The sequence below is a fragment of the Panthera leo genome, chromosome B3, assembly GCF_018350215.1.
Source record: "Panthera leo isolate Ple1 chromosome B3, P.leo_Ple1_pat1.1, whole genome shotgun sequence".
NCBI lineage: Eukaryota > Metazoa > Chordata > Mammalia > Carnivora > Felidae > Panthera > Panthera leo.
This window is the reverse complement of record NC_056684.1, coordinates 34,006,775-34,034,016: the sequence shown is the minus strand read 5'-3', so window position 1 is coordinate 34,034,016 and position 27,242 is coordinate 34,006,775. Positions and strand designations below refer to the sequence as shown.

Here is a 27,242-nt window from a genome sequence, read left to right as displayed (position 1 = left end):
CAGGGACATGCACCTGCTTAGCTGTGTCATGAGGATTAATTTTAACCGTGTATGTGGGAGGGTCAGCATGGCTCCCAGCCTCAAAAGCCCACAGAAGTCAGGAAGGTCATACAAATGAATGAAGGTGATCAGGTAGGAGAGAATCGTGTGACCCTCTTGACCTATCTTTAGTTTTGTCACTTTTAGTAGACACACAAGTAGAAAGAATTATAAGCAAGTTTCTATTTCCGTAAGACAAATAACAATGCAGGCATGATCATAAATGGAATAAATAACCCATAGCCATCAATAAATGGACAGTACACTGAGACTCAGCCTCAGTGTGGGGGAGTATTAGGGAGTGGGGGTTAGGACAAAGCAGAGCACACAAACCCCATCTAAGGGGCGGTCCTCCTCAGCTCCAGCTGGTTCCTGCCATGACAGATCGTAGAGCCAATGGTAACATGTCTTCTTGTTTTACAAGAGAAGCTAGAAGCTACAGAACCCAAATTGAATTTGGGTTCAATTATTTCAAAACAAAACAAAACACTATGACGGCCAAACTAAGCCTATCTGTGGGCCAAAATCAGCTCACGGGCTGCCAATGTGCAACCTCTCACCTAGATAACGGGATATACTACGGTTTCCCTTCCCGTCCTTTTCTCTTCTTCCTCTAACTTTCCCCACCCCCCTCTCTATTTCCACATTCTTCTCTCCTGACTACTCTTGCCCCTCTTTTCTATCCTAAGTTCAAGGGGTGGAAGGCATTGAATGGGTTGAAGAAGTGAACCAAGAAGTTGAAGAAACCCGAAGGGATGTGATCTAGATGCCTCACTTCCCTCAGGGCCTAGATCAGTGCCTAGCACATAGTGGGTCCTAATGGAACACTTGACGTGGGGTCACTTCACTTTCTTGTGCATACCCTGCCCTTACCCGAGGAATCATCTCGTTTTTCTTGACAGCTTTGCGAAGTCGTTCTGGCCGCTCCATCATCAACGGGAACTGGGCAATTGACCGGCCAGGAAAATACGAAGGTGGAGGGACCATGTTCACCTACAAGCGTCCAAATGAGATTTCGAGCACCGCTGGAGAATCCTTTTTGGCCGAAGGCCCCACTAATGAGATCTTGGATGTCTATGTGAGTTTGGATGTTTCTGGACTGTTTGAATTTGCATCTTGCTTCTTCTAAGTCCCACCCTGAGCGCAAATAAGCAACAGATCATTGCCTGTGCTCAATAAAACCATTTGAGCTGAGCCTTTGAGGTGCCTAAATGCTTGGCGTTCACCTCCACCATTCACCTCCAAATGTACCTAGCTCATAGAAACCTTAAACTCTGCCAGATGCTTATTACCCTCAGAGTTTATTGACCCCCTAAAACCATTTTTACTTGTTGAACCAAATCAGAGGCAAAACATACCCTTTATTTCATGAGCATTGGCTCCGCTCCCGGCACTTTTTTCCTAATGCTAATTTGGCATGTTTTCTTTTTATGGCAAAAGAAAGCAAATGCCCAAGGCAAGACAAGACCGCTCAAGTTCCCAGCCCTCTTCAAATTCTATGAAAGCAAAGGAAGAAACGAGAACTGCAGAGTACTCCAGACGATGTGCAATAAAGCTTGAAGGAACAATACAGACGTTTACTACAAGTTCCTTGCCTTACAGAAGACACAATTCGGGATTTATTTTACAAGAAACTAAATTATTAGGTTGCCCAAGAATATAAAATGGTCCTTATTTTTCAAAGAAACCACTAAAATCCAGTCTTCTTAAAACTCTCAGGAAATCAAAAAGGTGACAAGACATAAAACTCAAATCAGGTTTTGATAAAGACGAGCTCAGCCACAGACCTGTACTGTCTTCCCATCTCTAAAGCCATGCTAATCTACATGCTATTTGCTCTTAGGATTCTATAAATATTCGTTCTCCAGCTGTACAGTTACATGTTCATTCCTGTTGGGCCTAGTGGCTCATAGACTAGAAACTATAAAAGAAGCCTTGTTATAGTTAATTTTGAATATTTTTTTTTAAGACTGTCCAGTTGGTTGTTGGACTCTGGGTAAGTTTCCAATGGCATCAGGGGTAAAAACCCAGATTGTTAAAGGCCCGGTGTGGGTGGTCTGGGATTCGGTGGCCAACAATAATTTCATAAATGGGACAGGGTTTGCACTGGCAGAATGCTCGTGTAGAAGAGGCATGGGGGAGGCAGGGAGGGTTTCCAGCCTCAGACCCACTGTTAAATTATGTGGAAAGAGAAACGAGAGAATTAGGGGTAGATGGTGGGAAACAGAGGTCACCCACTTCCCCCCTTGGGGCTCTGTGCTCACCACCATGGTTCCTGGGTGTAGGGAGGTCAGTGGTTCTCACGTCTGCCTTCCCACGGGTGATTGTAGAATGGAGGCCCCTTTTCACATGTAGGAAGAAGGTAAGGGATGATGGCGGGCAGAATGGACACCCTCATGAACAAAACAGGTCCCACCATGCAGGAGTGACTCAGAGACGCTTGTGGCTTAAAGATTCCAAGAGATAGTTGTGATTCTAACCTCTTGCTCCAGATGAAGAAATCAAAAAACCGTGAGACCATGGGACTTGCTCTAGGGTATACAACTGGCCAACAGGAGAGCCCCTTTATAAAGCAGTAGGGACAGTGTCTCCTTGCCTGGCTTGCATTTACACTGAGGATTCCCATTCTGCTGCTCCATTTAGCCCAGCGCCCTGCCCCTCGCCAGGAAGGCCATAGGCACAAAGGACTCTGTGTTCCAAAGCCAATAGGGAGGGATTTTTTCTGCAAAGGCCTGCTGATTGATTTTGTGGTTTTTGTCCGAGACGGTGTTTAATTCCTGACTTCTGCTGCTTCCTGCTTGATATCCTGCTTTTGTCATTGGTTCCTGAGAGAATAGGAACCAGGGAGATTTACTTCCCTTACACCTGTTTTCCTGACCACCCCCCACCCCCACATCTCTCTGTGGCTCTGGAGCTTTCCTTGGATGAGAGGGGATGAGATCCAGAGGTGAACGAGGGAGAAGGTGGGCCAGACCTTTCCTGAGCCAGCCTCATGGCCACATAGGGTTCTTTGAAGGGACCTCAGGGATGCCAGGCTGGCTCTGCCCAAGGCGGCTGGCTCTTCTTTGCATGATTTTCTCTCGCCACCTAGTGTTCAAATGTGTTCCCCTGTAGCATAGACATGGCTGTCTGGGCTATTTTGAGAGCACTGAGCACAATCTAAGCTATGGTATAAGATGGTTGAGAGCCAACAGAAAGGTTCTGCTACCATCGGTCCCATCTTCCTATTTGGAATGTATAAAATCTTGACTTTGCCCCTAGTTTTCTTCCAAGTTCTTCATTCTTCAAAAGCAAAGAACAAAAAACAATCCAGGAAGAGCTTTCATTTAATCTGCCACAGGTTCACTAATATGATCAGATCTGAATCAACCCACTCATTAATAGATAGTGCCATTTATACCACGGAAACCTGGCCCACAGGCAAGGTGTGTGTGACAGTGCGGTGACATTGACCTTTGTGTTGTCAGATGATACACCAGCAGCCTAATCCGGGAGTCCACTATGAGTATGTCATCATGGGGACCAACGCCATCAGCCCCCAGGTGCCTCCTCACAGGAGACCAGGTAAAATCTCTTGTGTTTCTTCCAAGCATACCTGCTATTTCCTTCTAAAGCCCCCCTGTCTCTTCCTATGCATCTCCCTTGTGTCTCTCAGTCAACATGGAGAAAACCCACGGGCACGCACTTGATATCAGAGAATGCTTTACTATTTGTCTGAGCCTTTGCTGATGAGCGTGTCTCATTCACTTGATTCAAAAATGAGGTGGACATCCTGAATCTATCTTTCCTGTTCGAGATTTGGAAGCACCTCGTATTAGGTTCCTACAGCTGCCCTAACAAATTTTCGCAAACTTAGTGACTCAGAACCACACAAATTTGCTATCATACGGTTCAGGAGGTCAGAATCTGTCCAAAACGGGTCTTGCTGGGCGGGAACCAAGGTGTCGGTGGGCCATGCTCCTATGGGAGGCCCTAGGGGGCTCTGTCACCCTGCCCTTTCCACTTCAAGAGGCCTCCTGAACTCCTTGCTTCCGGGCCCCTTCCCGCATCTCCAAAGCCAGCTGAGTAGCACCTTCAGATCTTGGGCTCTGACCCCATTTTTCCGTCATCACATCTCTGTCTCTGACTCTCGTCCTCCTGCCTCTTGCTCGTGAGCATGCAGATGATGACATCGGGCCCATCCAGACAATCCAAGACAAGTCTCCATCCCCAAATCTTTAACTTCCTCACATCTGCAAAGTCCCTTTTACCATATATGGTAACATATTCACAGGTTCCAGGGATTAGGATGCAAACATCTTCAGAGGGCCATTATTCTGTCTACTTCATGCCTTTTCTCTTGGTCCCCTTTGCTTCCGTCAACACTGCTTTGTCTTCTAAGAAAAGAATAATGAGTTCACGCCTAGCTGTCTACCTCTTTCCCGTAGGCTTTGCTGATAGACACAGCAGGCAGCCCTCTGACTCCACAGATATTTCTTTACCAAATGATAATGGAGCCCACCACCCAAATGGAGACTTTCTTTTCCATCTTTTGAACAGGAAGGTCTGCATAAATATTAATGGTATCATCACCCACACACTGAGTCCTTGCTCTGTGCCAGATACTGCTGAGCCCTTCACACAGATTAACTCATCAAATTATCACAGTAGTGCTCAGAGGAAGGCGCTATTATTAGCCTCATTTTAAAAGTAAGGAAATGGAAGCTTAGATTGACTTATTTGCCCAGGTCCCACAGGGACCTCAGGCCAGCCTGTGTGACTATGTAACTGTTATGCTTCTTTGAGTTACCTGGTCTGACAACGGTCCTGGGAAGTGAGGGCACGGGAGGCCCGGCCCACCATCCTTCTCCAGCCCACCAGATGGATGACCAGGGTATCTGATTGTCACAGGTCAGGCAGAAACCACCTGGCTGCATGGAGACAACAGGGTGTGTGCCCAGCCTATGGGGTGCCCGTGTTGTCCAAACAGCAAATCAGCACAGCAGGAGCGATACATAGTCTGAGAAACCAAGTGCAGATGGCAGAATATTGAGGTTACTGAGGTCTGATGCTGATCGATAAGGCAATTGGACAGACTACTTGAAATCATATAAGGTGATGATGACTGATAACAAGCCTGATGAGTCTCAGCTGATCGGTAGCATGGGATTGATGACCTGGGACAGGCAGGCCCAGAAGGAGTCAGTTGTAGAAAGTTGGTGAGGAGGAACATTCTGGGATTCGGCTTTACCCTCCATGAACTCGAATTCAGCTCTGCTGGTTTCTGCTGGCTTGCTTCAGACAAGTCAGAAACTCTCTGAGCACATCCCCAGTCTACAAAATGGTGAGGGAAAAAACCCTACACTCCCAGGATTTTTTTGGAGGCGACAGGCAGTGGAAAAGGATTGAATATCAGGTATCCATCCCGGCACGGTGCCCAGTGTATGCGAGGTACGCAAATGATTTTAAAATGTTTTTGTCTGGTAACATTTTAGTCTCACTTATAGCGGGATGACTAGTCTTGATTCTGTTGATTTAAACTGCATATAATTTAAGCCACAAAATATTTTAAGTAGCCAACTAAATAAGAAATATGGGTGAAGGGTGGGAGAGCCCTAAGTTTTAACTGGATTCTACAGTAACTCTGGGATCTGCCTCCTTAGTTTGTATCGAACTTGAACAATATTCGGTCAAAATAGAAATATATAAAGTAAGATACAAGTGTTCCATAACTGGCCAAACTTGGAAGCAACCAAGATATCCTTCGTTAGGTGAATGGATGAATAAGCTGTCTGGTACCTCCAGACAGTGGAATGTTATTCAGCACAAAAAGAAATGAGCTGTCAAGCCATGAAAAGACATGGAAGAAAGGTCAGTGCGCATTATTAAAGTGAAAGAAGTCGATCTGAAAAGCCTCCACGCTGCATGATTCCAACCATACGACATTCTGAAAAAGGCAAAACTATGAGGACGTTAAACAGGTTCCCAGGGGCAAAGGGGGAGGGAGGGACGAATAGGCAGACAGAAGATTTTGAGGGCAGTGACACTATTCTCAATGCTACCGTAATGGTGGGTACATAGCATTACACATTTGTCGAAACCCATAAATTGTACATCACCAGACTGAGCCCTGATGTAAACCATGGGCTTTGGGTGATAATGGTGTGTCGATGCAGGTTCGTGGATGGCAACAGCTGTCCTATTCTGGTGCAGGATGTTGATGGGGGAGGCTGTGCGTGTGTGGGGCCAGGGAGGATGTGGAACCTTTCCACTTAATTTTGCTGTGACCCTAAAACTGCTCTAAAAAAAGAATAATGTCTATGAAAAAAAAGAAAAGGTAATATGCCCCGACCTCATCCCTCCCACCCCATCCCAAGAGGGAATATCTCTTTACAACTTGGTGGGATTCCACACAGCCCTTTCCTGTGCACATAGAAACACGCTTACAGCCACTTGGAACCTTTGCCTGCAATCCAAGTGTACAAGGGACATTGCATGCTGGGCTTTTCCAGAAGTCTAACTGAGATCTCACCTCAACTGCAAACCTATTTGAAACTTGTAGAAAGTTCGATCTCAGTCAATATGGGGGCCCCCCACACACCCCTGATAGGAGTGAAGATCACCATGAGTAAGGTCTGCGGTGCTCAGGAAGCCCCAGCCCCCTGACTCCACCCTCTCCTCGCCTTGGAAATACTTCTCCCTCTCCCTGTGTCTCTCAAAAAATGCTCTCCACCTTTCCCTCCTTTCTTTTCCTCTTTTCCCTCGAATGGCTGGGTATCTGGGCCTCCTTATCCTCCCTGAGAACTCAGGCTTTCACTGTAGGAAGGAAGAGCTGTTGACTTTCAGCAGCTTGTACTCTCTCTCCTGCAAAACTCCGAGGCCAGAAAACCTAAGGGCTTGGCCACTTGGACTGGGCGAGGAGGAGGAACAGACACAAGGGGCAGAAAGCAGATTTAATCTCCGGAGGTGTCCGGCCACACCTCGGCGTGTATGTGTTTGCAGGCTAAACTCTGCCGTGCTTTTTCCTCTCATCAAACAACAGATCGGTCATCTTTCCATATCACAACATATATTTTCTCCGTTTTTTTTGTTCCATTCTTAAAAAAAAAAAAAAAAAGTAACCTAGCATCCATTCATGGTTGTAGCATGATGGTTTTTAACCAGGACCCTGGTGGACATTTAAATCCACTCCACTGTTTGGCTATTTCAAATAACGCTTTACTAGCCATGGTTGTACATGCAGCTTTATGCAAAAGAATGGGAATATTTGCACGATGAATGTCCTAGAAACTGAATCACTAGGTCAGGAGGCACGTGCGTGTAAAACGAGGGTGGATGTGACCAAATTGCCCTCCAAAAATTTGTGTCTATCTACCCTCCCCTTCTCCGGTGTATTTCCCTGTACTTTCCATGAGGGGTTTAGGAATTTAGGGTCTCCAAAGTTTCTGATACTTACTGTCAGGCTAATAATGTTGTGGTGGTGGTTTTTGTTTTCGCATGTGGTTCTTTAACTATGAGTGAAGTTGAGCGTTGTTGTGTGACCTTTGGCTGTTTGCATTTCTTTTTACGTGACTTGCCTCTTCCTGGCCCTTGCCTGCTTCTCCTCCTGAGACATCTGTCTTTCTCTTATTCGCTTTTAATAATGGTTTGGATATTAGGGAAATGAGCATCTGCATGTTTTAAACACATGTGTTGTGAATTGGAAACGGTGGTATTCTGCATAATTTCTAATGTTGAAGGGATCTCCTCCGTGGGACTCAGTGTCCAGACCGATCTCTCTTCTGTGTGTGCACCTGCCTCTCCTAGGGGAGCCCTTCAACGGCCAGCTGGTAACGGATGGGAGGAGCCAGGAGGAGCGAGAAGAGAAAGAGAGGACCGAGGAGAAGGAAGGAGATGGTGGGGCGCCTGAAGTATTCACCTCAGGATCAGTGCAGGCCTTCCCAGTCAGGCATCCCGATGGATTTTCTTCCCATCGACTGGACGATTTGGTGCCGGCGGCACCACAGTCCCCACGGCGAAGCCGGGACCACAACTGGAAGCAGCTCGGGACCACAGAATGCTCAACGAGTTGTGGGAAAGGTGAGCTCGAGTGTGGGCTGGGAGGGTGTCCGCAGATCCCTGCCCCCCGCCCCCGCCACCCGGTGAGGAACGCGTAGCTGGGCTCGAGGCACGCGGCAAACCCTCCCCTCCTTGAGCCTGACTGGGGGATTGGTCACTGGTGTGACATTGTGTTGAGGCTCCCGAGGACCCCCCCCCCAAGCCTGATGATCCCCGAGAAGGACATGCAAGACTCAGAGAAGCTGCCATGCTTGCAACTTTCACAGTGAGAAGATACAGACGGGCATCATCAGAGGGAAAACGCGCATGTGGCCAGGTCCAGGAGAAACCAGGGGCCAGCTTCCAGGTGTCCCATCCCAAGACAGTTGCATATGGATGCACTGAATTCTCCCAGCAATGAGGGGTGACCGCAGGAGCCAAGTAATGCCAACCAGGGAAGCCCCTCGAGCTTTGGTGTACAGGGGGCTTATTGTGGCTCAGTCGCATAGGCACGTAGCCCCCACATTACCGACATTGGCACCCAGAAGTCAAACTGAGAGACAGGACATGGCCCGAGACCTCAGGCACAGAAAAACAGGCACTCACCCGAATCGCATTGTTGGCATAAACTCTCTTGTCACACTGATACAGCGTGGTCCCAAGACATAGAGAAACACCCTGTCAGCCGGATATTCCACGGGCTCAAGGGGCTGGTCCTGTAGATGGGCCTTTCTTTGGAGTGTGCAGGGTCCGAGCACCCTGAGTTAACCCTCTCCTGCATGCCACACTCATTAATGGCCACAGAATGTGCTCACAAAGCGTAAGGTCACACAAATACCAGACAAAACTCATTCTCACATCTGAGATTCCAGAAAAAAGCATGCTGACTGGGCTTGAGGTGTTAGCTGGCTTTCAGGCTCACCAGCACTCACAGCTCTCTCCTTTCTGTAAAATCCTCATCCTGTATCATCCCGTTATCCCGACCCCGTCTGCTGAGACCCCAGGGACAAGCCTGCAGCCCAATGTCGCCAGCTCTGTGGACTCCTTGCAGGAAGGGAGACCGCACACCAGAGGGCACCCGGGGCATCTCCCTAAACCAAAGAAAAGAGAAGAGTTACAGGACTGGAGAGAAGAGTGGATGGTGTGCAGGTGAAATTTACGTAAAGCTGGTCGTGATAGGCTCAAAACAAAGCGTGGCTGTGTGCGAGCGGGTCAGTATCAGTCTCGGTCTGAACTGTGAAGGCGATCCAGGGCCCTGTCTCCTGGAAAGACCCAAAGCTAAGGTAGATGTGGAATGTGGTGTCCAGAAACCCCTTCTCAAACCTGTGGCACCTGGTTGGAAATGGATGCTGTTTCCCAGTTTCAAGGTGGCCTAGATCCCCAGGGCAAGGATTTGCCTGGGACCATCCAGGAACTGTGATGCAGGGATACCAAATGCATAGTAATAGCCTTCTGTTTGTAATGAAGTCCTATTGGTGACCCTGGAAGAGCTGTGCTTTGAGGGGAGGTTACCACAGAAACCGGGAGGCTGTATCTCAGAAAGTTTCTGCGGACAGGAAACTGTGGCACACTGACAATATTGGTTTGGGGACATTTTTTCTTTTCTTTTCTTCAAGAGGCTTGTACCTGAAGGCACAAAATCCGGAAACTTTGACAGAATTTGTGCATGGAAAAGCCTTTCGCCACCGCCTCAAAGCCTTTATCTTTTTCCCAAGCACATTGGCTTAGTGGCTTTTGAGAATGGGATTTGGGTGTTCTTCACGGGAGCCGGAGCCCCTCCCGCCTGGAACCCCACCAGTCCCATGATGACCGACAACCAGAGAACTGATTTATGGGGCTGGTATTGTGCAGGTTTTATCGTGCTTTTACTTAGTTGATGTGCAAAGAACATGGACTGGAGATTCGCCGGGCTAACCTCTTTTTCAAGCTCTCCGAGGAAAAATGAAATGCCTATAGAATGTGTCTTAACAGAGGCAGAAAGCTAGAGATGATTACACATTAAGGCCAAAACCACTTTAGTGAGGACCCATCCATGAATCTGAAGAGGTGAGCGGTACAAAAATGCAGGTGACGTAGGAACTCAGGGTCCAAGTGTGTTCTTACCAAATACTCTGTAGTTAGTGGTGTGGTGCCCACTAGAGGAACTGCTTACATTTGTGCTAGGTAAAAACGAGGGAAAGTTATAAAAATAAAACTTGTTGTCATGTGGTTTTATTTCAAGGATGGCATGTATGGGAGATTCTCTTCCCTTTCACGTCCGTAAAGATCGCCTGGCCCAGCCTTTCCAGGAGGGTGCGATGTAGCCTTGTCCAGAGACCTTTCGGTTTTGCCTTGGGGACTTAATAGGATAAGGACATAGCTGTGCCATTTGCCAGCTGCCCCTTCATGCTGCTCACACAGTCCTGTGTTCACTGAATAGATGCCACTTACCCTGGTGGTCATTCAACGGGTCTCTTATCTGCTCTGTACCAGGCATGATGGAGGGACCCCATCTCCAAAGATTCTGGTTATCTTCCCCCCAGCCAACCCCAGTCTGTGTGATCCGCACTGAGATAAAAAATCTGCCTCCCTTATTATTCTCTGGTATGGAGCCAGCAAACTGTTTACACTTGCTGATTTGGCACAGATACATCTCCTCTGGGAAGCCCTTCCCAATTCTGCAAGGTCCCACTTATTCCATGGGACCTCCCGGCAATTCGGGACACATTTTTGTCCCAGCTCCGTGTGGCCTAGCGGTCCCCCCGCGTGTACACACACTTTGCGTTGCCTGCACCTGGGATCGTACCAAGCACGCACGGGGGCACCCCTCAGGTGATTCTTGAATTAACGAATATATTGTCACCACATCTCAAATGGGGTGTAGACAGCTTTTAGAAAGCGTGTAAGAGTGGCTTTTACATCGTCATTATATCTTAGATACGCAAGGCTAGTGTTGCCTTACTTGTGTTTTATCCGTAGCTGAAAGAGCGTGGATTTATGTATTCGAAACCGAAGAATCTTTTTCTCTAGATTTCCATATTATCTTGTTTAACGTCCTTAATAGAGTCTTTCTCTTTTGCATTGTGGACCCACACACACATATACACACGTCATCTGCCCCTCGGATGCCCGGGATGACGTGTGCATTCTCTTCTTTACCCTGATAAACAGCACGGCTTGTCCAGTCAAAGAGACACGGAAGACGTGCCTCGGAAATCAAACAAGAGCAGAGATGTACTGTCCCCCACCCCCGCAACTTGTACTCGCAGCCCCTTTGCTCTCCCTCGTGACAAATGGCAGCAGCCGGGGGTGCCCCTCCTTGGCTCCCTGGAAGGTTTGCTCCCGGCAGCAGTGGCCACACCTGTAGGACAGACGAGGCAGCGTGGATGCGGCAGTGTTTTGCTCAGCAGTAGTGACAGATGTGCCGGGACCAGGACCTTCTGAGCCTACTGGTGCCGCCCAGCTCTTTTACGCACAACACAAATCCACGCCCCCTGCAACCTCACCACTTGTCCGTACACAGACCTCCTCCAGTCCTGGTGGAGCTCACCAGACCACACGTTTCCATACGTCTCGTGTGAAAACCTCCCTTTTGGAGAAATGCTTTCAGCATCACGATATCACCATCACAGAGAGGGGCCCCGCCCCGAGCATCCCAGATGGCTTGTACTCCATCCAGCATTTTGCCCAGACCTCTGGTCAAAATTTTGGCTTGGCCCCGTTGATTCCTAGGGTACCACGACTAGGGTGATTTAATTTTTTTCTTGCTCCGTATTTTGTCCCTCTCTCCACAGTGCCTCACCAGCCTCTATATACTGTCCCCTGAATTCACTGACTTGCCTCAGTTACTCATTTTGGATTACCTGCGGCACCGTCCCCTCCTCCAGGATAACGGAGTCCTGTTTTGATCAACACACACAACACAAAACCCAACTAAAACGATCCCAGATTTTCCCTGCTGCCTGAAGCCCAGCCAGCACCTGACCTCACCACCCCATTCTTGCTTGCCAGCAATTAGAGGCATAATTGAATGGCACGCTGTACAGTGAAGAGATGGCCAGGTGCCATTTTGAGTGACAGTCCCCCTCTCTGCAGAGATCAACAAAGAAAGAAACCATTGTGGTCACTGGAGTCACTAGAGCTCTGGTGCCTTCTCACCATCAGAGAGAGAGCCTCTGAACCCATGTCCTCAACTGAACACGGGAGCTGCATGGTGGACAAGCGCTCTGTAAAGGCCGTAAGGGGTTGGGGGAGGCAGGCAGTGGCCATGTGCTAACAGCCCTAAGCAGAACCCATCTCTCCGAGGCACAGAGCATTCCTATGGTTACCTGCATCCTTCTAGCTGAAGATATTAAATTGCCCCCTCATTTGCGTGCCGTGTCGTTGGAATAGTTACTTTTGCTTTCCAGTTCACAAACTTGCTAGCAGAAAAGTTAGACCCACATGGTCCGAAGGGATAAATAATAAGATTTTTACTTAATCCCTTAATAGCTGGGTCCCAAATGGATACCCTGCAAGGCATGAATGGAATCTTATTCATCTTTGTGAAGTGAGCACGATGTGCTTCATGTTCGTTGAATTTAATTAAAAATCTCTTCTTAAAGGAAGCAGGTATGTCACTAGACAAAACTCAATTCCACAAAAATTGTTTGCTTCCTATTAATTAAATTAATTTAAGGGAAAAGTCAGTACTGCTTTTTTACTCAGCTAACAATTATACTCAATTGAGACATGACTTTAAATAATGGTCTCAAGGAATAGCCGCATTAGAAATTTTTACTAGCAGAGTGGTTTTGAAACACATGACCATTTCAGATTCAGAACTGTCTTACAAACTGTCGAGTTTCTTACGAGAACTTCCCTCTGGCTCCTGTCATCACACAAGATCAGCTGAAACAAGCATTGACACACTTTTCACGGCTGATGAAACACTGTGACCTTTATGTTAAAAGTTATCCCTCCAGTTTCAATTAAATTGTAGCAAGTTGGAAGTTCAGCAACTCTGAACGCCTGGCCAGTTAGCAACAGAGCTAAGACAGAGCTGTAGAATAAGTGATAGTGTTCTGCCCAGCAGGAATTGTGTAGTGGCCTCGACTGGGGGTTGGCTGCGGGGACAGGCAATTATTTGTGAAGAAGCATCTTATTTTTCAGACCGTTGTTTGGCCTGATGACATTTCTCTTTGTACACCTTCACTAGTAATACTCCAGAGCTGCCACCAGGGAGCAGCAGAGAGAGGAAGGCAGAATTGAAAGGGCTTTTTTTGAAAGCGACAGATCTCACTTAACAAATGCTGACTTTCTCTCCAAGACAGATTTATCCACATGAAGCCAGTGAAACTCAGCTGTGTATTTGACACAAAACAACAGGGGCGTCTGGGTGGCTCAGTCGGTTGAGCGTCTGGCTCTTAGTTGCAGCTCGGGTCATGATCTCACGGTTTGTGACTCTGAGCCCTGAGTCTGGCTCCTCAGTGACAGTGCAGATCCCACTTGGAATTCTCTCTCTCTGCCTCTCCCCTTCTCTCTCTCTCTCTCTCTCAAAATAAATAAAAACTTTTTTAAAAAAGTGTTTAAAACAAAACAAAACAACAACAACAAAAACCCCGAGGAAGTTAGTATGATTTTTTGTAGCAAAGTAATAAAAACAAATATTAGATCTCTGATAAGTAGCCATTCAGCATTTTTATTGAGCAGCTGTTATTCTGCTAGGTACTGGGATTACAGGGATGGACAAGAATGAGTTCTGTCTCTGAGAAGCTCACTGTCTCATGGGAAGCAGACATCCACTCAAATACCTAAAAATACCATTGGATCAGTACTTTATTCGGGGAATGTGTGAGATGCTTTCCAAAGGGGAAGCCAGCTGCTCCTCTAGCCTGTCTTAAATCTTCCTACTTCTCTGCTTCAGCCTGCCTCTTCATCATACAGGCACACGTTCAGCTGCCTGGACGGCCCCCTCCCTCCAAGACACATGTGCACACAGCTGCCCAAACCCAACCGTTCTCTAGGATCCAGCTGGGGCTTCTGGGACCCTTTCTCTGTGATGTCTCCAGAAAACCTGCAAACGGTTATTGCTAGTGCTCACAATCTCTCTCCTGCCTAGTGCTATCTTGAACTGTTACGAAAACTATTTTTGCCTGCCTCTAGCAGCTGTGTCCGCAAAGAGATCGTAAGCTCTCCGAGGGCAGTGACTATTCCTACCCTTCTTTGCACCCACAGTGCCTGGCGGCCCATGTGTGTGCGTATGGATTGTTCCGTTTCTGTGGCCTCTCTTCATCGGTACCTGGGTATCTCTGTGCATCTTCACCAGAGTCCACCATTCAAGTGTGCGGGACGGTCCCTCAGAAGTTCTTCTTGTGTTTGCAGGATCGCAGTTCCCGATTTTTCGCTGTGTACACAGAAACACCCACGAAGAGGTTCCCGAGAGCTACTGTGACTCCAGCATGAAGCCGACCCCCGAGGAGGAACCCTGCAACATCTTCCCTTGCCCAGCCTTGTAAGATGGCCTCTCGGTGCAGGTGGCCTTTTGTCGGGTCACTTCTGCTTGCTCGTGCATAGGACCTCAGTCGCAGATACAATCCGGTTTTTAAATCTGTGTACATCTGATGTAGGAACATGAGACTTGGTCTGTGCATAAGGTGCAGTCTGTTCAACACGCGCACCTGTCTTGGGATGCACGCAGTTAACTTGCAGCCCTGACCAGCCAGCCTTTGGTGATTAGGAGCAATTACGTTTTAGCCTGGCGAGGAAAGGAGACAGGGAAGCAGAGAATTACAGTCCAGCGTGGTCAGTGAGGTAGGTGAGCTGTGTACACAGAATAAGGCGAGTCACAAAGACACCAGCCAGGAGGAGTCGGGTAAAGAGTCTCAGGAGAGGTCGGGGCTGGCTATTGAATGATAAATAGGACACTTGCAGAAGGATGGGGGAAGGGCCCTAAGAAGGGTCCAAACGTAATCTTCAAAGTAACAGATACATTCTCATAGGTAATGAGCATGCACCCATGTCTTATTTATTTATTTATTTATTTATTTATTTATTTATTTATTTTAAATTTTTTTAACGTTTATTTACTTTTGAGACAGAGAGAGACAGAGCATGAATGGGGGAGGGTCAGAGAGAGAGAGGGAGACACAGAATCTGAAACAGGCTCCAGGCTCTGAGCTGTCAGCACAGAACCCGACTCAGGGCTGGAACTCAGGAACCATGAGATCATGACCTGAGCCAAAGTCGGCTGCTTAACCGACTGAGCCACCCAGGCGCCCCGCCCCATGTCTTATTTAACCGAATGACAAAGCAGAGGATTGTGAAACTGACAAGTAACTAGAAAAAAAAAAAAAAAAAGGAATACTGGAATAAGATTTCTAAGTTCCAAAGTGGGTTACTTTCCTTTACGGAGTCCGATGGCCCTCAGGCCGACCATTAAGAATGCTCTAGGACGAGCCTCACCCGGAAGGATTCTGACGGTTCCGTGCAGGCCGTGCAGGCTGGCTCGGGCGGGGTCTGGCTGTCTTCCTGCGGACCGACGCTGACCCGTCCCTGTCGCTCTCTGTCATTCCGGAGCTAGCTGGGACATCGGAGAGTGGTCCGAGTGCAGCAAGACCTGCGGCCTGGGCATGCAGCATCGCCAGGTTCTGTGCCGCCAGGTGTATGCCAACCGCAGCCTGACGGTGCAGCCCTACCGCTGCCAGCACCTGGAGAAGCCCGAGACCACCAGCACCTGCCAGCTCAAGATCTGCAGCGAGTGGCAGATCCGGACAGACTGGACCTCGGTACGCGGGGCGGGGCGGGGCGCCGCTCCAGAGCTCCCCCACCCCCCCCTCCCCCGCCCCCGCCCCGCAGCGCTCACTGCCTCCCCACCCCCACCCCACCGCCCCGCCCCCACCCCAGACCTATCAGGACAGCCCTGAGGTCTCCTGGAGGGAACCCCTCCGAGTGCTTCCGGAAGGACTTTTGTGCAACCCACAGAATAGACCGATGGCTTGGGAGAGTGTTCCAGCCACCCACGGCCAACCTGAAGGGTGAACCCACGCGAGTCACGTGCATACACGTCTCATCACTCTCGCGTGTCCTGAGAAGCCAGGTCCTTCCCGTCTTGCACCCCCGTTTTACAGATGACAGAACTGAGGCCCAGAGCAGCAGAGTAGGCAGGACATCCGAGAAGGTCTTAGAGAAAAAAACTTGTGAAGTGTTCAGGGCTGGGATCCCCCTCCCCTCGGACAGCACTGCGTGGCGGGGGAGGGGGAAAGAGGAACTCAACCACACAGTGGGTCCCCTGCTCAGGTGGCAGGTGACCAGGATGGGGGCACCACAGCTAGAGAGGCCCCCAGAGGTAACACCACCCATTCCACTGACGTGATCTTGCTGTGTTTTAGTGCTCAGTGCCCTGCGGGGTGGGACAGAGGACTCGAGACGTGAAGTGTGTGAGCAACATCGGGGACGTGGTTGATGATGAGGAGTGCAACATGAAGCTGCGGCCCAACGACATTGAGAATTGCGACATGGGGCCCTGCGCGAAGAGCTGGTTCCTCACCGAGTGGGGCGAAAGGGTGAGCATGGCGGCCGCACACTGGGTTCTGGAGCCGGGCCCAGGGTCCACGTGTTACCGGGCGCCCCAACACCACCAAGACAAATCGCCCGCGAGAAATTACCAGACTTACTAGAAACCACGAGACTTACTACAAGTTACTAGACTTACTAGAAATTACTAGGATTACTAAAAATTACGAGGGTAATTTCTGACTTTGGGGAAAAGGCCCAGAGACGACCTCTCGCGGGCTTTCCATCCTTATAGGAAGACCGAGGGGCTCCAAGAGGGAGCAGTGGGTGTGAAAGGATATTAGTTCTCCTTTGCACCCCAATGAATATTAGTGAGTTTAGTATTGGATTTCTAGCCATCCCAGAACTCATTTGTGTTCAGAGTAAACTGGGCAAACTTAGTGCACAAGCAGATGAATAAAAAGAATGACGCTGGGCTTTCATTTTTCTGTAGGGAAGACTTTAAAATAACGTTGGATGGGGGCACCTGGGTGGCTCAGTCAGTTAAGCATCTGACTCAGTTTCAGCTCAGGTCATGATCTCAGTTTCATGAGTTCAAGCCCCACATCCGGCTGTGCACTGACAGCTAGGAGCCTGCTTGGGTTTCTGTCTCTCTCTCTCTCTCTCTTCCTCTCTCTCTGCCCCTCCCCTACTCACGTTGTCTCTGTCTCTCTCAAAATAAATAAATAAACTTGAAAAAAAATTTTTAATAACATTAGATGAAAATAATTTTTGTCAAATATACATAAAACCTTCAGCTAAAATATCGGTGTCCTATAATACAAAAGTTTATGATACAAACAGAATTTATGATACCAATTTAAGTTATGAAACAAAGGAACAAAATAGCTTGAAGTCTGGAGCACTTAAACCCTTTTAATCCTTAATCCATTGTATGTAACCTCATGAAGAATATGCAGTGCTCAAGGTAATAAGTTCTTCTATGAATTTCCAATGACTTATATGTCCAAACAGACTAGAAACTTAGAAATTTTTCTGAAGGTTCACATTCCCTAGAGCAAACGAAAGTTTCAGAATGCTTGTGTAAAGGCTAAAATAGCTGAAATTATTTTCTCAACAAATGCTTCGTCTTGATCAGTCATTATTCTAGAATGCAAAGAAAATTATTTACAGAAAACAATGTAGTTAATAATAGGCTATATGCAAAGATAGGCAATGCAAGACAACTGAGTTTCTAATGCATTTCAAATATTTAATCTAAAATATTTAATCATCATTCTTTTTTAGTGTTCACTTATTTGTTTTGAGAGAGAGAAAGAGAGAGCACCACCCAGGCGCCCCTTAATCAAAGTTCTTATATGACTACACACTTAATAACTTACCTCCACTTAATAAAATAGTAAAAATGCCATTTTCTGCTTTTTTAATGTGCATTTGCAAACATTTTCTCTCACAGAGTTTTTCACTTAAATTATACGGATTTCCAGGGCATCTGGGTGGCTCAGTCAGTGGAGCATCTGACTCTTGATTTCACCTCAAGCCATGATCTCAAGGTTTGTGGGATCGAGCCCCATGTTGGGCTCTTCACGGACAGTGTGGAGCCTGCTTGGGATTCTCTCTCTCCCTCTCTCTCTCTGCCCCTCCCCCGCTCACACATGGGGGCTCTCTCTCTCTCAAAAATAAATAAACTTTAAAAAAATAATATGTATTTCCAATTAAAGAGCTAATGTAGTTATGGACAAAAAATAATATTCACTTTTTCTGGTCATACAGTAACATATACTATTATAAAAAAATATGAAAAAAATCAGAAAAGTATACCAATAATCTCTTCACTAGCAGATAATAATTTAAGATTTGTAAGCTTAAAAAAAAGCTACTGTCAAGCTTTTTCCTATTCATAACATACTTTACATACATAGCTTTTTTTTTTTCAGAGAGAGAGAGAGAGAAAGAAGATGCAAGCAGGGGAGAGGGGAAAAGAGAGAGAATTTTCTTTTTTGAGAGAGAAAGAGAGAGAGAGAGAATCTTAAGCAGGTTCCACGCTCAGCATGGAGCCCGACACAGGGCTCAGTCTCACAGTCGTGAGATCGTGACCTGAACTGAAATCAAGAGTCAGAAGCTTAACCAACTGAGCCACCCAGGCGCCCTTTATACATATCTCTTTTGTACTCATTCATATTTGAAAGATACAAATCGTAATACTACATATGTATAATTTGGTAGCCTTCTTTTTTCACGTATGTATTAATTATAAACATGTTGATGGCATTAGAAACCTTTAAAGCATGACTTTTAATTAGACTCAGCTATTGTCTGTCTACTATAACTGAATCGACCCCTATTCTTTATTTCCCTTCCAAAAAAGACTTGTAAATTTCCCTCTAATGTAAATTTACTTTCCATTTTAACATAAGTACTTGATGGATCTAACTCGTGCCTTAAAATTCTAAATGGAGGAAGGGGTGACCACTTCATTCTTCTGTTAAGAGAACTTTTTTGTTCTTCTTTGGAAAGACGTTTTAAGCCATGTGAGTTTAGCGCTGTGTTGTAAGAAATTTGGTTTATCTACCCCTAGAATGTGTCATTATTCCTGAATGTTTGTGGATGAGTGGGAAGGGGGTGCAGTTGGCTTTAGGGAAAGTGCACTGGCTGTGGCATCACTTCCCCCAAGGGCTTATTTCTCATTATACCTTGAGCAAGCCGCTCTCTGACCCTCAGTTTCCTCATTGGTAACGTTGCTGAATGAGCATTAAGGGATAACATATTCGAAACCATGACCTAGATGAGACTGGGACCTTGAGTGGGCTTTTGAGTCACGACTTAGCCTCACAAAAAGGGTCAGACCCCAGGAATGACCAGCTGGTGGCAGTCTTTCACATGTGAGTAGTGGCTTGGTCTCACAATCAACCCTGTTAAGCTGTAGTCTCAACCAGGCAATTTTTTTTGCAACTGGAAGACACATATGTTGAGCACTTAATGCCAGGCATGAATGAGATCCAGCTTCCATTTAATTAGCTCAAGTGGGAGAGATTAGAGAAAGTGTGAGTGAAGTTTACAAACACTTAAAGGATCCAGAACACATCCTATTGCCCGATTGCAAATAAAGTTAATTAATCTCTACCTGATTGAATTGAGGTTGTAAACTCACATCTGAATCTTCTCTTAAACTTCCAGGGATATATAGTTTTTCTGACTCACTGACTCACCTTAAAAATATCCTTGCAGCTCCTTTTAATTGAGGGTGGACCTTATGAGACATCGGCATCATTGACTTTTTAATTCAAAAAGTAAACTTTAGTGACAAGTTTAAACACACGTGCAATATTTAGTCACAACAGAAAAAAAATTGGGGGGAGGCGCCTGGGTGGCTCAGTCGGTTGAGCCTCCGACTTCAGCTCAGGTCATGACCTCACGGTTCATGGGTTCAAGCCCCACATTGGGCTCTGTGCTGACAGCTCAGAGCCTGGAGCCTGCTTTGGATTCTGTGTCTCGCTCTCTCTCTCTGCCCCTCCCCTGCTCACGCTCTCTCTCTGTCTCTCAATAATAAATAAACGTTTAAAAAATTTTTTTTAATTTTTTTAAGTCCACCACCCTCATATCTTAAGGACATTTTCCAAGAGAAGAAACAAAACATTGAGCTTTTTGTTACAGAAGATGATACAGGAACCTGAAGTTCAGGAATAGTCATTACGGCCTCTTAGTCCCTCAAGCCCCAGTTGGGCCAAGTTTAGCATTTCGGCTGTAGCTGGAGAGAGAGGACAGTCCTCACCACAGGGCTGCTTAGGCATTTCATGATGCCTCTCAGTGTTTTATCGGCCCAGAGGTTCAGTTAGGAGTCAGGTCCTTTTCTGACTACCAAGAGGATCTGGCCCTTTTAGGCACATCCTTCAGGGACAGTGAGTGGGTGTGTTTCGGTGCCTCAAGTTGAAGGGTAGTCTGTGCTTCCTGGTAGGGATCCATGATTCCCCCTGATTCCTGCTGAGAGACTTCCTGAGCCAGGTTTGGGGTGGGTACCTACTTTCAAGTCGAAATGTGTTGTGCTTTTCGCTGCGGTTGTATGCTAAAGTCAAGCTCCTCTATACGGCTCATCCCTGTAATGTTCTCTCATTGGGTACTTGGCTCGACCCGTGACATTCTTTTAAATTAAGCACATGGGGGTCTGAGGACATTTTCCCAGATGCGTGTATATGACTTGGTTTGGAAAGCAGAAATTAAGTTAGTAGGTCAAATGGAAACTACATGGAGAGAAATATTCTTAGGGTTTGAAACAGGAAGATAACTTAGATTCAATTCACCTTGTATTCTTCAGGAGGATTTAACTATCTTGAGTGTTTGAGGCTAAGAAAGAGACCAGATAATATACAGCTGAAACAAACAAACAAAAAAAACCCCTTAGCCTAGAATATTCCAATTACTCTAAGAAAAGATTTTCTTTTTTGTAAAAAGGACTGACTCATTAGCTCAAATTCCCAATAACAGTGCAGATAGAGTATAAGTCATGCAAAGCATTTGTGAGCCTGTAGGAAAGGCTCTTTTCCTCTACCCTCTTGAGTTCTGCAATGGAGGCCTACAAATTAAACTAACAAAAGCCAGATTAACAAGAGAAAAGCCAACACATTTTATTTAATGTTAATTTTTTTTTACATGGCACAGGGAGCCTAATAAGAAAGAAGTGAAAATCCCAAAGAAGCAGCTAGAACTGAGGGCTTATATACCATTTTAACAAAGAGTGGTAAATTTTGAAGAAGTGACTAGACCAAGGAAAGGCGTTGGGGCTTCCAGGACAGTAAATTGTAGGAAAGTGGCTGAGAAATATATGGGGGAAACTAATGGAAGATAAGAGTTATTTTAGTTAAGTTTGTCTATAAATGGGGGAAACTAATGGAGGATTAGAGTTATTTTAGTAAAGTTTGTCTACATTCCTCTTGGCATTAGCTCCCCAATGGCAATTATAAAAATGTTCTCTTTAGGTCACCTGGGTGGCTCAGTCGATTGGGTGTTGACTTTTGGTTTCAGCTCAGGATCATGAGATCAAACCCCTCATTGGGCCCCACATTGGGCATAGAGACTGGCTAAGACTTTTTCTCTCCCTCTGTCTCTGTACCCTCCCTCAAAAAAAAAATGTTTTCTTCCTGGTACTAGGCAGAAATTTCTCACAGGAAACTTATGCACTGCTTTTAGGCAGGAAGGGGGAAGGCAGAGAGCCCTTCCTGGATCTGATGTTTCTCAATCACCTTCAATTAAAAATAGGTCAAAGCAGCATATTTTGGGGTGGCATATTCTAATCCCCTTCAAGCTACAAAGAGTTTCCTCCCTGAGGAGTCAGGCCCAGCCCAGCAGTGGTCATATAAATGTTTGATTATTCATCCTGGGCTGTGATTTTGCAAGACTAGACAGCAATGTACAAAAAAAGAAAATGAAAATTTTGATAAGGAAACAGGGTTGTATTTTTTTCTTTCCTCAAATTTTTTCTAAATCACATCGCTTTTGCTTATTTTTTAAAACAGTAACATTAGTGAAACAAATTTCCCTTCTGTTTTTAAGGGAAGACCCAGCAGAAACCGTTAGAACAGGCTTTGGTTGAGCTCTGAAGGGCCACTTTCCTGGTTGGAACATGCTGGTTACAGAAGAGAAATGAGCAAGGAAGGACCCAAGTCTGTATTCATTTCTTCAACTGATATTCATGGATTTGCCCATAAGTTAGGTGCTGACCTGAGAAGGAACTAAAGATGATTCCATAGTCCTTTCCTTCACTGAGCCTACTTCTATAAAGGAAAGAATAAAGCAAAGTAGGACATAAGTAACGGTAGAGGAAGACGGTAAAATGCAGAGTGCCTTGAGAATCCTGAGGCTGGAAAGAGAGTATTGAATCAGGCAATCCAGGGAGTTTTCACTGGCATCTGAGCTGAGCCTTAACAGATTTTGGTGTGTCCTGGGGAAGGGGAAGAGCGCTCTAGGTAGATAGAAGGAACAGCATGGCCAAGGTCCAGTGAGCCCTTCATGCGATGGCGAATGGAGGACCCTGCCTCTGTCCAGCATGAGGTGTGTGGGATAGAATAATGGTGAGTTAGCCTAGAAGACTGAGGTTGGCTGAGGTTGACTGAGGTCTTCTTCTAGGAAAGCTTTGATGTCAGGTGGGGAAATCCATGTTGGAATGGGATGGCATCAGGGGGACTTTCAGCATGGCAGTCCCAACACCTGGAAGCCCAACAAATTAGAAAGGGTGATGAGGCTGAGTAACAGGCTGTGACCACAGTCCAGGGGAAGAACGTTAGTAGTGCTGGGAACCGTGGGCAGAAAGGAACACAACAGGAAAAAATGTGGTCAAACCACATCTGTAAGACCTGATGGTTGGCTAGATGTTGGAAGCAAGAACTCAGAAGAACAGTCAACTTTTGAATCCTGGTAGAAATTTGAGCACAACTTGGAAAACCAAGAGTAGCAATGGGGTTGGTGGTGAAGGCAGGGTTCCATTATTTTACATGCTGAACATGAGGTATCTGGGGAACACTCAGACAGAGAGGTCCAGAAAATGTCTGCATGTACAGGATGAGAAGCAAAATAAGGCAGCATTCCAAAGTATTTCAAGACAGATGGAGAACGCTCTTTGAGCTTTAGGGTATGGCTCAGGAATGTGTTTACTAGGCACTAGATGAGAACAGTGTGATTATAGGAGACAAATCCTGGTGGTTCTGTGGCTGTAAGTGAAGACCTTGCCTCAGTTTCTCTATTTTAGAGCGGAGATATAGGACTTGACCCTTTAAAGCCCCTTATACCATTTTTTGGACATCTGCTATACGCAGAGCGCATCATTCCTTACCTGTCCTATGCCAGCTGTCCAGGTGAGTATGCCAAACACGTGAGGGGCTGGGTCACTTGCCCCAGGCCACCCAGCTAGTAGACATATTAACACCGATGTGCCTGGTTCCCGGGCCAAGCTCTCCCTCTATACCAAGCTGTCTCCTAACACTGTCACAGCTGTGGCCTTCAGGGACTTAATAGCAGGCGGCAATGATGAGGTGACAGACTTCACTTCCCCAGTCTCCCCAGACTAGCCCAATGTCGGCTACCAGCAGGTAGACAGAGGCCCAAGTGTTCATGCTCTCTCATTCTTCTGCTACTGGATATGTTTTCAAAAGCAAAAGCCAAGACAGGCAGTCTGACAAGTGTGTAAGCGTATGAATCCCAATAGTGGGACAGGATATTTGGAAAGAAGACTGTCCCAGAAAATCTAAGATGGGGGGGGCGGGGTTGCCCTACTGGTACTCCATAATGGAGTAGGCTATGCGGGAAAAGTGATCAGAGACTCCGAAGGGAAAGAGTTGGTAGGGAAATGAGATGTTCAGTTCTCCTTCACATCATTTGAAAGTGGTTTCCGAGCCTGTAGGGGTGTCCCCTCTAATGGAACTATCTCCTGTCTCTCAGTGCTCAGCGGAGTGTGGGGCTGGAGTGCGGACACGCTCAGTGGTGTGCATGACCAACCACGTCAGCAGCCTGCCCCTGGAAGGCTGTGGGAACAACCGGCCAGCGGAGGCCACCCCGTGTGACAATGGGCCCTGCACGGGCAAGGTGGAGTGGTTTGCGGGGAGCTGGAGCCAGGTGAGTGGCCAGAACTGACTGTGTTTGTCTGTCTCTGGTAAGAGCATCAATAGCAGAGGGGTCAGGAACCAGAAGTGGGAGTAGCCCAGGCATCCTGGGCTTGAATCCCAGCAGTGCTGCCCGTGACCCTGGAGAGGCTACTTATGCTCTTGGAGCTGCATTCAGTCAACAGTGTTTCTTGAGCTCCTACTATGTGCTCTTCTAAGCACATGAATTACATCAATGAACAAAACAAATATCCCTGCCCTCAGGAGAGTATGGTCTAGCATAGTTTCTTTGTCTATAAAATGCTGCTAATGACCGCACTGTATGAGGTTCTTTTTAGAAGAAATGAAGAAGGAAATGTGTATAAAGAATGCAGCGCATTTGCTTGCCATACAACAAATACACTCTACATCATAGCTGCCGCTGCCATTATTATCGACAGTAAAGCCAGTTTTGTCTGTATTTCTGTATTTGAGTGTCAGAAGCACAAATAGATAGGGTCCAGCAATACTACCTGTGGGGATATATGCAAAGGAAGCAAAATCAGTGTCTCGAAGAGATACCTGCACCTTTGTGTTCGTAGAAGCATTATACACCATAGCCGACATCTGGAAATAACCTAAGTGTCTGTTGAGACGTGGGTGGGTAAAGGAGATGTGATACATATAACTGATGTAGGATAGATATTATTCAACCATAAAAAAGAAGGAGATCCTGCCCTTTGTTGCAACACAGGTAGACCCGAAGGCCATCAAATAGGCCAGACAGACAAAGACACTGCATGGTGTCACTTACGTGTGGGATCTGAAAAAAAAAACCTGGAACGCGGAGAAACAGCAGAACGGTGGCTGCCGGGGCCTGGGGGTGGGGGTGGGGTGGGGAAAATAGAGAAAGGTGGGTAAAACAGACAGACTTTCAATTGTAAGATAAAAAAAGTTCTGAGGATCTAATGTATAACACGATGAGGATAACTGAAAATACCGTATCGTCAAAATTTGCTAAGAGGATACAATGTAAGTGTTCTCACACACAAAAGAGAGAAATATGGGAGGTGATGGAGGTGTTGATTAGCTTGACTGTGGGAATCCTTTCACAATGCATATGTACATCAAACCATCATGAGTACATTTTAAATATATTACAATTGTTGTCAATTATGTCTCAATAACAGGAGAAAATAGAAGCTCATGTAGAAAAAGTTGAGGCTGTTCCTTATAAAGAACAGATAATACCAAATACTTTAAGAAAGCAACTGAATTGATCAATTGATTTTTTTTTCCCCCTCAGTGTTCCAGAATTGAACACAGGCTCCCTAAGAAAATGTGGAAAAAAGATCATTCCTTCTTACTGCCCCGTTATGATTAACATTAGTACTTTGAGTTCTTGGGCCCCTAAGCATTTGGCTCTCAGGGCTGGCTGGTTCTCCCAGACGTTTTTGGCTGATGATCCTGATTTATACATTATCAGGACCTCTGGCTCCATATAGAATTTTATTTCTTTTAAGTATCCTTAAAAACAGACCCTGAAAAAATGGACTGCCCCGTCCTTGTAAGCTGATACAACCCCCTTGGAAAGCAGTTTGGCCATAAAAGTCAAGAACCATAAAAATGTTCATTTGCCTTAACCAGTCACTCTGCTTCTGGGGATTCTTTTTAAGAAAATAATTACCAGAAGGGGGGGCAAAAAAGGCATTTTTTAACAGAGGTGTTCATGACAGCAGGGCACGTAGGCATATTATGGTATATCATAACTCATTACAATATCATGTAACAACAACAGTGATAATTAGGGAGACGTAGAAAGTACACATGATATAGTGGCAAGTGAAAACCAGAATAAGAAAATACATGAATGTCATCTCAGCCGCTTCAAAGAATAGGGTTTTATATGAACAACATGGGGAAATGTTTTCTTCTCAAGTTTCCTTTAATGTTTTTATAATACAAACGGTAAAATATAGAAAATTCAGAAAGAAAGAGAATCCAAGTACTTCCAGTGCTACCCGAGTGGGTATCAGAGGCAGATAACACCTGATAACTGACCCCAGCCCATTTTCTCTGTAGTTCTTCTGACTCCGGGCAGTCAGCTTAACCTCTGTGGGCCTGTTTCCCCATCCAAACATGAGGATAAGAATACCAACTAATAAATAGTAGTTCCCTTTTCCCCATGGTTATGATTTTGTCTGCCGGCTATTTCTGTGTCATTATTGATAGCAAAACACTTAGGGCGTGGGACCTGAATCCCAAAGATAATTCAGAAGGAGCTGTGTTACACAACGTACCCACAGAAACCGAGGCAATGGGAAGAGCCCTATGGGAAATTGTAACAGCCCTCACATGGTGAGGATGAGCAGTACAATTCAACTCGAATGTCTACCAATCTCCCAAGACGAGAGGGGAGCAGGACTCAGGGTCCTTTTTCCTGGCAGGCCTCCCGTTGACTCCTGACCTACTCAGAGAACTGAGAGTGATGTGAATCTGGGTGAAGGCAGTGTTTGTTTCTGCCAAGATTAGAAACAGAATTTATTGCCCTGTTGTCCAAAAGGGTCAGGACATGACTGAATGTGACAAGGTTTTCGTTCTGGATTTATAAGGATGTTGGGGTCTGCTGGCACCTCCATACCCTGGGAATCTGATGTTGTCCCCAGAGAAAATGAAGTAGAGCATGCTTATTTATTGAAACTAAAATAAAAATAAATGTTGCTTCCATCGATGTGGTTTGAACGATAGTTGCATCTGGAACACCCCACTAGCCTGGTCACAGTGAATTGTCCAGGGGGGACGTGTAACCCAAGCCAAGCCAAGCAGAGTTTTTCTCTGGGACTTTTAGTGTGGACTTAGGGGGAAGAGACTCCCTGGGAAGTCGTGAGCACGGGTGTTAGCAGCGGCCTTGTTGAGGCTTGTGGAGCAAGCCAATCCAAGAGAAGGACACCTGTCAAGCTTAAGGAGTCTCTTTTCTACCTGCAGCCAAAGTAGCCCAACTCCTACTCAGGGTATTCCACCAGTATCTAGATCAGTGCCTAGACGGACCACAGATGTTTCCTATCTTCCCCGCCAGTTCTGGGTTTACTTCACCTGTACATTGTCTTTGTTCTGGGGGGTCTTTCACAGTCTCTAGCCATTGAGAGC

General features: G+C 46.3%; 1 protein-coding gene across 1 annotated transcript in view; it reads left to right on the top strand.

Moving 5' to 3' along the window:
• THSD4 (thrombospondin type 1 domain containing 4) overlaps positions 1-27,242 on the top strand; it is a 543,647-nt gene that overhangs the window by 503,991 nt on the left and 12,414 nt on the right. The window contains exons 8-14 of the mRNA XM_042941521.1: positions 942-1,117; positions 3,507-3,603; positions 7,825-8,097; positions 14,398-14,527; positions 15,596-15,800; positions 16,404-16,577; positions 23,956-24,129. Of these exons, the coding sequence (XP_042797455.1) occupies positions 942-1,117; positions 3,507-3,603; positions 7,825-8,097; positions 14,398-14,527; positions 15,596-15,800; positions 16,404-16,577; positions 23,956-24,129 (1,229 nt within the window). The remainder of the gene's footprint in view (positions 1-941; positions 1,118-3,506; positions 3,604-7,824; positions 8,098-14,397; positions 14,528-15,595; positions 15,801-16,403; positions 16,578-23,955; positions 24,130-27,242) is intronic.